The sequence below is a fragment of the Gossypium hirsutum genome, chromosome A01, assembly GCF_007990345.1.
Source record: "Gossypium hirsutum isolate 1008001.06 chromosome A01, Gossypium_hirsutum_v2.1, whole genome shotgun sequence".
Lineage (NCBI taxonomy): Eukaryota > Viridiplantae > Streptophyta > Magnoliopsida > Malvales > Malvaceae > Gossypium > Gossypium hirsutum.
Genome location: NC_053424.1, coordinates 73,023,802 through 73,036,272, shown reverse-complemented (window position 1 = coordinate 73,036,272; position 12,471 = coordinate 73,023,802). Strand labels below are relative to the sequence as shown.

Here is a 12,471-nt window from a genome sequence, read left to right as displayed (position 1 = left end):
ACAGCTTCATTCGGCCATCAGCAGCTCACGCACACGGTGTGCAACCGTCCAGCACCAGCAGATCGCCTGGCTTGCTCCTTGGTGCCACACCAGCTTCAGCTCCAACGCTCAATAGGAGTGCTTGTAAGGATCCGCGCATCCCACACTGTGTCCAGCCCCAACCCACTCACCACATTGCCACCTGTTTTCGTGTAGCTGCTCCCACCAGGATGCGTCGCTCCTTGGCCTAACTCGAAGCACTCACTTGCTGCCCAACATCTATGTGGCATCAACCCGATTACTCACACCCCCCTTTCACTCATCCTCAGCAAAAAACCCCCCGATTTATTCTTATTTTCCAACTTTTGTTTCATAATTATTTTCCTTAGGAGCTTTTAAATTTTTACGAAAAAGGTGGTTAATCATGCCTCGCAAGAGAACTCGTGAAACACAAAATAAGTTCTATTGTGAAAAAGCCAAAACAAGATACGAGAGTATCTTCAAAAATCAACAGATGCATCCAGAGAAAGGCTTTACATTTAAAAGAAAGCAACTACAAAGACTTTATGGCACGTATTCGTCAAGTTGCTGGAGCCCTCAATTGGGAATTGTTTTGTGAGAAGAGACCTTGTGTAGATAAGGAGTTAGTGCGCGAATTCTATGTGAATTGAACCTCAAGCGAGTTTACAAAAGTTTCAGTTTGTGGAATCAAGGTACCAATAACTTCAAATGCTATTAATGAGTTTTTTGAATTGCCCGATTTCGAAAATGACAATTATTCTTCCTTGATGAGCAATATAGAGCCTGAAAATTTGTAAGAAATTCTCGAGGGACTTACAGTTCTAGGTTCTAAGTGGATTGTGTCAAAGCAAGGAATCCACACTTGTCAAAGAGAATATTTGACACCACTCGCAAAGGTATGGTTCTATTTCATCCGTTTCAGCCTTATGCCTAGCTCACATGGAGCTACAGTTTCATTAGAGTGAATGGTCCTGTTATACTCGAATTTAATTGGAAATACCATTTATGTGGGAAAAATCATCTTGAGAGAAATGCGGAATTGTGCCATTAGACGTTCTTGCCCAGCCTACTTTCCCTTTACGATAACATTTTTGTGCTTGAAAGCTAAAATTTTTGCAAACGTAAAGAAGACAGGGTATAGCCAGGGCACAATCACAGATTGGGACCTCTACCAAATAACTGGAGATTCTGTTATACAGCATCAAACTGAAGGAAGTGAGGATCTTGAAGAAGAGGAAGCAGATCACACAAAGACCGAGCCAATGCAATCGGCTGAAGTCCCTGATAAGGTGGAACCAATGGAACCGAAAGTTGAACTTGATGACGAAACTTCATTGTTCAGAGCTCAACCACCTATCCCAGATCTTCGGGATGAGCTGTCAAAGTTGATGGACATAATGCAGCATATGCAATGGCAGCAACAAGCTTATTGGAGATACTAAAAAATAAGGGATGACTCTATGAGAAGGGCTCTTAAGAAAATCTACAGTGACCCATTTATTTTTGTGCCTGAATTTCTAGATTTTATAATCGAACCATGGAGTCCATTATCGAAGAAGGAGAGAAGTGATTCATGCAAAGGCAATAATGATGGAACAAAAGATGAGTCAAAATTGGAAGGGTCTACAAATAAATAAAAGGGGGGATCTTGACCTTATTTTATTTATGTTCTTAAGTTATTTTAGGATTAAGTTTAATTAGGAATCTTTATTTTCGCATAATAAAACAAGAGATGGAAATCATGAATAATGAAAAAGTCGCAAAGTATAAAGTGTGGCAATAGGTATATACATGCCTAGGATTGGATCTAGAGAGAGGTTGGTACTTAAGCAGTCAATTTGACTCACCTCTTCTTTTCTAAAATCCTCCCTGGTGTATAGTATTTATTCATTTTAAACAATAAGGACATTGTTCATCTTAAGTAGGGGGACTGAAAAATTGAAATTGAATTATTTCCACTCAGAATAAAATTTTCTTTTAATTAAATTAGGATATATTTTGTTTAATAATTTGAAATTTTGTTAAGTATGCTAAACTTCAATATAAATAAAGTTCTATTATTTCAATAAATTATTATGTTAGCTTAATAATGATATGAATGAATTTCTAATAAAGCATGCAAATCGTATCATAAATTTTTAGTTCCTTATGAAAGTTAGGCATGCATGAAAGTTTAAGTCTTTAGAATTGACTTAGTAGTTTCTTGAGGCGAAATCCTAGGAAGCATGGAACATTGGAAATGATTTAGGCAACTTTTGTTGGACCGTTTGAGCCTTTCAAGCCAACCATGATGAAATTTTTACCCTTTGAAACCCAAATTTGAGACTCTATGGCCTAATTTTATTTGAACCCTTGCAAATTTAGCCATCACTTCTCTCTTAACTATCTTAAAATTGTTCCAAACACTAGACTCAATACTATTCGAAGTATTCTTTAAAAATAAGTTTGGGGAAGTTTAAAAAGAAATATCGAATGCTGTAAAATTGTAGTACATTCAACAAAATGCTCGAATTTAAAAACAAAAGAGAAAAAGAGAGAGCATGAGTTCTTAAAATAAGATGTACAAAAGAGCATGTGAAAGCAAAGAAAGTTGATATATTGAAGGTAATAATTTTATGGTCTGATACAAGTTGAGTCTAGGGTTTAAAAGCCTAAAATTATCTATCTTTTACCTACCATTAAGCCCAGCCACGTTGCAACCTTGTTAAAGACCTATTGATTCAAAAGTTCCAATGCTACCTACATTAGTGGAGAGAAATTGCTACGTAAAACATATGAAGACCTAAGTTAAACTTAATGATTGCAGCTTAATCTTGAATAAAGGGATAAAATTTCATTGGTAAGGTTTAACATGACTTAATTAGGAAGTATTTAGTTTAATTTTTGCTATCATAATAGTTGTTGAGATTAATTTGAACGATATGTATATGTAAGTAGCATAACTGTCAAATTTCTTGTATTTGAGCATAAGTATATTAAATTCATAATTTAGAGAAAAATATTGTTCTGAAGGAATTTTTCAAACATGACTCCGAGAAATTCTCTTCAAAATTTGTGCATTACTCAGAATGAGCAATGAACTAAGTTTCGGGGTGGGGAAACACAAAACTTACACACTTTTTCATACCCTTTTTAACTTAAATTCATGCGAATTCAGTTAAATTCTTATCAAAAAATAATTAATTTTTATAAAATAGTTAAAGTGCACTTAAAATATGAACATGTTGAAATTTAGTTAATTTTATGATTATTTTTGATGAATTTTGGTTATTTTCGACAGATTTGCACAAAAGGCGAAAAATGGCTCGACAAACACTGCCAGAAGCACAAAACCGAGAAGCAATTTGAAGTATCCAGTAAAATTAATTTCCAACCTAAGTCGGTCCAAAATAATATGTATTAAATCATAATATAATTAATTTTAATTTATGTCCAAGTTAATTTGGGTTAATAGATTATTATTAATTAATTATGAAAAAATGGTCTGATTGAACCGAACCGAGTGAACCGAACCGGCCAAGGAGAGGACAGCCCAAAACTGTCCAAGTGCTCACCCAATTCAACTCATTAGCTGATTATTTAAGCTGCAAAGAAGCCCATGAAGACTTGTTCAAATTGCAAATCAGCCCCTCCATAATTGATGGCTTTGAAGATTTTCCCCAAGCCAAATTTAGCAAAGTTGAAGCCATCAACTTTGCCACATAGATGGCTGGCCAAGGAGTGGCTCTTTGGCTGCTATTTTTAGCAAATTTTCGCTGCCACATTCAGTATAAAACCCCCCTTGGCTGATCATTCAAGGTATCCCTCATTCATTCACATCTCTTCACTCCTGTCTCACTTTCTCCTCTCATTTTTCCATTTCAAGCCCCTTGCTCTTGTGCTAATTTCTCCCCTTGAGAAAGCGTTCTTTTTCAGCCATTTTGGAGTAGAAATTGAGTGTTCATAGAAGCCTTGATTGGCGAGGACAACAAATAAGGAAGAACGGAGCAACCTAGTCAAGCCACGGAAAAACACCGGATTTGATTCTTATTCCCTATCTCTTTAATTTTTGTTGTTGTTATGATGAAAATATCTATGAATATTTATGCTGTTGAAATGGTTAATTTAATCAGCTTAGCTTGAATTTAGTTCGTGTTTGTTTGATTGCATTTCATCTACTTAAATTATTAAAATTGTGTTTATGCTGTTATAGGCCTCAGTAAAATACTTGATTAAGTAAAATCATGCCTAAGATATTCTTGCATTACGATTGTAAGGTAACTAATGAATTAATTATTTAAATGGATTGAAATTATAATTAATTGACACAATACTTAATCAGTGCATGTTTATTCTTCTAAGGTAGCTGAAGGTTAAATTAGCATTGTATCTGGTGATACACTTGCCTTGCATAACTTGCAAGATTATTGTGATTAAACTCTTTCAAGGTAAGGATACCTTGTTACCTCACATAGTCTTTTATGTGCTTATCAGATTTAATTAATCGTTTGAATTGACATAGGGATATGCAAGAGATTAGTTCAATTTAATGAGTATGTATGTGCAATAACATGTTTGCTTATTAAAATATGTTTAATCGTTTGAATTAACACCGGGATATGTTAAGAGATGAATGGATTTATGTAGGTGAATATGTTCATAAGTTAGCAAATTACCGAGTTGTCGTGAATTTATTCGTAACAGCATAAGCATGAGTTTAATAATTCTAAGTTAAAGAAATGTAATTAATCTAACATAGTTATGCCATCTTGATTAAATCATATTTTGAAATTATGCATTAGAGTTTTTATTTTTATTTTTTTTAAAATCTTATTTTTTTTAATCACCCTTTTCAAAACAAAATATTTCTTTTCACCAAAATGTTTTAAATAGCATTCATAAATAATTCTTTTCACAGTCCCTGTGGGTACGATAACTCAACATTTACTTGTCACTTTATTACTTGTTGCGATTGTGTACACTTGCACATTTTCATCGTTCCAATAGGGCTGGAACACACGATTCTTCAAGTCCATAAATGCCGCTGGTGCATTAGTCAAACCAAAGGGCATAACTAGAAACATCGACCTACTTAACTCTCATTTGATGATAACACGAATGCAGATCGATCTTAGAAAATAGAAAAGCCCCTTTGAACTGGTCGAATAAGTCATCTATCCTCAGAAGGGGATACTTATTCTTATCGTTAGCTTGTTCAACTGACGGTAGTCGATGAACATCCTCATTGTCCTATCTTTCTTCTTTACAAATAGAACAGGTGCTCTCCATGGAGACACACTAGGACGAATGACCCCTCGGTCTAATAGTTCTTGAATTTGAGCCTTAAGCTCTGTAAGCTCCTTCGGTGCCATTCGGTAAGGGGCAATAGACACCAGAGCTGTACCAGGAATCAACTCAATCCCAAAATCTACCTCACAGCTCAGAGGCAACCCCGGTAGTTCCTTAGGAAATACATCTAGAAAGTCCCTCACGGTTCTAATGTCCTTAACCGAAGAGTCCCTAGAATCAGACACACTGATGTAGGCCAAGAATGCCTCACATCCTTTCTGAACCAACTTTTCCACTACCAAAGCTGAGATCACATTAGTCAGGTAGTTACGTCGTTCCCCAATCACCACTACCTCACTGTCCTCCTCGGTCCTCAAGGCAACCCTTTTCGTCGCACAATCCAGACTCACCCGATGTTTAACCAGCCAGTCTATGCCCAAAATCAAGTTGAACTCCCCAAATGGAAGCTCCATCAAATCAGCAAGAAATACTATCCTTGAACCTCTAACGGGATGCCTCTAAATAGTTTACTCACTCGGACTGACTGCCTCAACAGACTCACCACAGTTACCTCACTAAAAGTACTCTCAACCGGAATCCCCAAGGTTTCAGACACAGTACTAGCTACGTACGAGTTTGTAGAACCTATGTATATCAATGCAAAGTAAGGTACATTATAAATCAAGAACGTAACCGTGATGACGTCCGGAGCATCTTAGTCCTCACAGCAACGAGTAGCATAAACCAATGCAAGCTGCCTCGCCTCAATCGGTCCAGCACCTCTGCTTGGTGTTCTCTGTCCTCAGCCCATGCAGTTACCAACCTTGGCCTGACCTCAGCCCCTAGGTGGCTACTGAACTACTCTCGGTGGCTACATAGTACCAGTACCCATGGCTTGCATCTGATCAGTTCTCAGCGGACAATCTCTAACACGATGCTCCGTAGAGCCACATCTTAAATAAGCCCCAGTAGTCCAACATTCGCTCGGATGGCATCTACCACAGTGCCCACAAAACACCACCCCAGTACGTGTAACAGGAGGCCCAACTCTAACTGGCCCATCAGATCTGGCCTTTTTCTTAGGCCTCAACCCAAAACTCGAGGGCTCCAATTCCCTCTTATTCTTTCTTTTCACTCAGTTTTGGCGCTCAGCGCACTTAACCTCCTCGACAATCTTCTCCTTCTCAACTAAAGCAGAAAAATCACGATCCCTCTCTGGAGCTATCAGAACTCGCAAACTGTCCCTGAGACCATCCTCAAAGCGTACACAACGCTCATACTCGGTCGCCACCATACCTCGCACATACCGACTCAATCTTAGAAATTCGGCCTCATACTCGGCCACTGTACGGTCTCCCTGGGTGAAATTAAGGAACTCCCATCTCCTCGCGTCAATGTAACTGGCCCCCACATACTTACTTTGGAAAGTCGTCTTAAAGTAATCCCAAGTCAATCGGTTGGGCTGAGTGACATCCTTAACCTTCAGCCACCACTGATATGCTTCATTGCGAAGCAGTGAAACAACCTCCTTCAGTTTCTGTTCAGAGGTAAAATCCAAATCATCCATGATCCTCTCCATAGCCTCCATCCAATATTCAACCACGTAAGGGCGACTCCAATGACACCCCTGAATAACTCAGCCCCATTGGACTAGAGTTGTTCTGTAACTGACCCACGGCCCCCAGATCCTGTGTGGGGTCCAGCGACCCTCTCTAATATCCTCAGCATAGCATGGGACAATGCGTCATCCCTGGCCGTGCGATCATGAGACCCAGTCTCTATAGCAGGTGAAACCAGCGTCTCCCTCGTATCAAGATTCGGCATACTGCCTCAAGATGAAGACTCAGCTTGAGCCCCCTACGGCCTCTACCTTAGCCTCTAGTACCTCGTATGGAGATACCTCGTGCACTCATTGTAGATTTCAAAATTTATCTGTATTAACAGTTTTATGCATTAGTTACAGTTTCGAAATTTATTAACAAATATTTTATACACAACAGTATCAAAAGTTTAGAGTCTGTTATCGCGAATCGTAGTCTCACTATAGTTTTCGACATACACTATCTACAGTGTTTTCAGTACAGTATACTACCTATAGTTGTTTCAAACATACTAGTAGTATTTTCAGATAAACTTTTCAGAGTTTTTAGAACACTTACAGGATCAGCACCGGAGACTCACTCGGTGTACCACATTCTCAGTCAAAATATTTCAACCAATTTGAAAATCATTTCTTTAAAACCAAATTTAAAACCCAATCCACAGCCAAGTTTTGCAACTTCACTCTGATATCACTAAATATAACACCCCAAACTCAGCTTGGACGTTATGGCCGAATCTGGCCAGGTCACATGATGGTGTTTTTGAAAATGTATCAATACATTAAAATCGTTCCAATTATTATCTTTTACTGAGTCCGAAAAATGTGTTCTTATTGATTTTCTTTAAAACATATCTCTTTCACACGAAAGCTTAAGAAAATATTTTATTTAAAAAAAACATCGTTCACTCTTAGAGAAAATCGGATTCTAAATCTTTCTTATCAATAACAAACCATCAACAGAATAAAAACCAAATTAAAAACTAGAAAAGTCCAAAGTCCCAAATATTTACAACAAAAACTCCAACACCTAACAAAAATAGGAAAAATAGCAGAAAAACAATTCAAAATTTTACGAGTGGCCACTGTAACACCCCGTACCCGAGACCGTTGCCGGAGTCGGACACGAGGGGTTCACAGACTACATTCACTTACTTGCACAGTTCATTTTAAAAATTTCCATGCAGTTGGCTAACTGTGTCACTGTCACCTTAAAAATCATATCTTGAGTTCTAAAACTCGAAAATCAGTTTCGTAATTTTTTCCCTGAAACTAGACTCATATGTCCATCTACATATTTTTTTCTAGAATTTTTGGTCGGGCCAATTAGTACAGTTTATTAGTTAAAGTCTCCCCTGTTACAGGATACGACTACACTGACCTTCTTGCATTACGATTTGGTTATCTCCCTGTACAGGGCTTCAATACTGATGCCGTTTGTTTCTATAGAAACTAAACTCAAATAGGAATCTATACATATACGGCATGACTTCTAAATGTCTCTGGTTAATTTATAATGAATTTCCAAAGTCAGATCAGGGGATCCAGAAACCGTTCTGGCCCTGTCTCACGAAAACTTTAACATCTCATAATATACTGTTCATATGAACATTTCATTACTTTCCTACGAAAATAGATTCATCAAGGTTCGATTAAATAATTTATTCACTATTTAATTCCATTCCTACTATTTCTAGTGATTTTTCACATCCACATCACTACTGCTGCCAGCATCTATTTTTAAGGTAAACTTTACCTATTTCATGATCCTCCATGGATCAACTAGAGTTTGTCATACATATTCCAAAAAAAAATGATCATGAATAACCATTCCCATGGCTAACCGTTACCAACATTTCCATACCTCTCGACGGACAACATACAAAACGTTTATAATGCTATGATCAAAGTATATTTAAGCCATTTTCGCATGGCTATCCAAATTTACACAAAACCGAAGGGTACATGACCAACAACAAAAGGGTAGTCCTATACATGCCATTTCAAAGTTCAACTAAAAGTATACCAAAAGGAGCTTTGATAGTGTGGGCGACTTCGACTTCAAAATCCCGAGTCCGATAGCTGAAGAACCAAAATCTATAAAACAGAGAATCAAAGAAACGGAGTAAGCATTAAATGCTTAGTAAGTTTTGAGCAAAGAATTTAGACACAACCAAAGTATAGCATTCATGTAGCTAAACGGATAATTTCATTTGCACAAATTTTCAATATCATACTTACTTTACATTACCAACCCTTATATTCATACACAAATATCAACTTAGCCAAAGGCCGGTAGCTCATTTATCAACTGAGCGAATACTTATTTGTAAGGGCTCAACTAATTCAAAGCACATACAAAACATACCTCAATGTTGGGATGTTACAAGCGTATTAACTGAAATTTTTACAGCAAGATCGTTCATTCCCGAATCACGTACCTTCGGAATTTAACCGGATATAGCTACTCGTTCAAATGCCTTCGGGACATAGCCCGGTTATAGTAACTCGCACAAATGCCTTCGGGACTTAACCCGGATTTAGTAACTCGCACCAATGCCTTCGGGCTTAGCCCGGAATTAGTATCTCGCACAAATGCCTTCGGATCTTAGTCCGGATATGGTCACTTAGCACAAAGCCTTCGGGACTTAGCCCGGACATCATTCGAATAACCATACACATTTAACAATAAATCATGACACATTCGTATTTCATTTTCATTAGCAAAACTCAAACACAAGACACTTATCACTCTTGCAATTTCGGCTCAATAGCCACACACGAAAAGCATGATTTTTATTTGCTTAAAACATGGTCTAATCAAATCATAATTTAAGCTCTATTACTCAAGAACTTACCTCGGATGTGGTCGAACGTTTTCAGCGGCTATTCGATAACTTTTTCCTTTCCCTTATCCAACTGTGGTCCTCTAAGCTCTTGAGCTAATTCAAACAAATTTAACTTATTAAAGTCTCATTATGCTAACTTATGGCCGAATATGACAAGGAGTTTGATTGGTCATATGGCCACCTTCTAGCTCAACTACACAATGGTCATATGCATTTTTAATCACATCAAGCAATTTAATACAATTCACTCAAACATCAAAAGAAAACCTCAAGGTACTTAGCCCATATATACTTTAGGCATTAGAGTCACATATATATATGGAATCATGAATCAAACTCAACATTTTAGCTAATATTCCCCCTTGGCCAAATTTTCTAAGCCAAGACAAAAGCATCAATATGCTTGCCTCTAACCGAATACATGCAACACCATCTTCTTCCTATGGCCGAATATGCATGTCTATGTTGAGGCCGATTATATACTTAATACCACACATAAATGGCATACATTTTACTAACTAATGCATTACATATTATAACTCAATACGCATCCATCATTTAATCCATAACCGAAGCACCATCATGTGTAAGTATATACCTTGAGATAATATATAGGTCATACCAATACGTCATGTGCAATCATATATATATGTGCAAGAGCCGAATCACAAATTTGATTATAACCAAATTTAAACATATATCCAAAACATAAATCTTACCTACCATGCAATAAGCATAAATCACACTTATGGATATACCATGGCCGATACTTCCAACAACACCAAATAAAAATATACTTCATGGATCTAAGGTAGAACCAAGAAAGAAACTCATAATCATCAAGATGTAAGCAACTACCATTGTTCATCTAGATTTAGCATGAAACACAACCATCACCCTTATTAATCTCCATAGCCGAAAACCTTACTTATTCCAAAATCACAATTTCAACATGGGTTACCAACAATAACTTGATATCTCACTCAAAATCAACTAGGATTTCAAGAACTAGTATCAACTTCCTTACCTTAATATCGACCTAAGATGACCGATTGCTTCACTCCTTCCTTCCTCCTCTCAATCCGGCCAAGAAGAACCAAAGAACACAACTTGTTTCCTTTCCTCCTTAGAACATTCGGCCAAGAGAAATGAAAAAAGATGGACACTTTTTTTTGTTTTCTTTCTTACATTCACGGCAATGGGGAGGGGGGAGAAACAATCACACACATTCTTTCTTTTTTTTCCATTTCTTTATTACCCATACTCCTTATTTTATTGTTCCTAACATACATCACTAACATAACATGTTTGTGACATGTTTCCACTCATAGCATGGCCGGCCACTATGCCTTAATTTGGGTAAATTGACATGCAAACCCATCATTTTCACAATATGCATTAATAGGCCACTTTGCATTTGCCTAGCACATTTCTAAATTTTCTCACATAAGTCCTATTTGATAAAATTCACTTACAATTAACAAAATTCAAACATGAAATTTTCACACATGCACATGTACATATAATGAGCATCAATTATGACGGTTAATTATTTTTATGACTCGGCTTAGTGGTCCCGAAACCACTTCCCGACTAGGGTCACATTAGGGCTGTCACAACTCTCCCCCACTTAAGAAATTTTCGTCCCCGAAAATCTTACTGGTAAATAGGTTTGGGTATCGTTCTTTCATAGAGTTCTCGGTTTCCCAAGTAGCTTCTTCGATCCCGTGCTTGAGCCATAACACTTTTACTAACGGAACCCTTTTGTTTCGTAACTCTTTCACTTCACGAGTCAGGATACGAATCGGTTCTTCTTCATAACTCAAGTCAGATTGAATTTCAACTTCTGATGGATTAATCACGTGTGACGGATCGGATCTATAACGTCGAAGCATCGAAACATGAAAGACGTCGTGAATCTTTTCAAGTTCAGGGGGCAAAATCAATCTATACGCAACTGGACCAACTCGTTCGGATATTTCATACGGCCCAATGAATCTCGGGCTCAACTTGCCCTTACGGCCAAATCTGAGTATCTTTTTCCAAGGCGAAACTTTAAGAAACACTTTATCTCCCACCTGATACTCAATGTCTTTTCGTTTCAAGTCCGCGTATGACTTCTGGCGATCTGTGGCTGCCTTCAGACTCTCACAAATTATTTTTACTTTTTGTTCAGCATCTTTAATCAAATCAACTCCGAAAATTTTACTTTCACCGAGCTCGGTCCAAAACAATGGTGTACGGCATTTACGACCGTACAAAGCCTCGTAAGGTGCCATCTTAATACTTGATTGAAAACTATTGTTGTAAGCGAATTCAATCAAAGGTAAATACCGTTCCCATGAACCACTAAACTCGAGGATGCAACATCTCAACATATCCTCAAGTATCTGAATTATCCGCTCGGATTGACCATCGGTTTATGGATGAAAAGCGGTGCTAAAATGCAGCTTGGTACCCAAAGCTTCTTGCAATTTCTTCCAAAATCGCGAGGTGAATCTCGGATCTCTATCCGACACGATAGAAATAGGTACCCCGTGTAATCTCACAATCTGAGAAATATACAATTCAGCTAGTTTATCCAATGAAAAATCTGTACGTACGGGGATAAAGTGAGCCGACTTAGCCAGTCTATCCACAACAACCCAAATTGCATCTTTCTTACTTGCCGATACTGGCAACCCAGATACGAAATCCATCGTGACTCGATCCCATTTCCATTCAGGTACCATGATTGGCTGGAGTAAACCCGTA

The 12,471-nt window shown here is 37.7% G+C and overlaps 1 protein-coding gene across 1 annotated transcript; it reads right to left on the bottom strand.

Annotated features, from left to right (window-relative positions):
* Positions 1-3,575: 3,575 nt before the first annotated feature.
* LOC107921484 (uncharacterized) lies at positions 3,576-6,847 on the bottom strand. The gene is made up of 5 exons (XM_041088668.1): positions 6,431-6,847; positions 6,151-6,346; positions 5,831-5,913; positions 5,373-5,786; positions 3,576-3,755 (listed from the first exon to the last, which is right to left on the bottom strand). The coding sequence occupies exons 1-5, from the start codon at positions 6,845-6,847 to the stop codon at positions 3,576-3,578; spliced, it is 1,290 nt and encodes a 429-aa protein (XP_040944602.1).
* Positions 6,848-12,471: the final 5,624 nt, after the last annotated feature.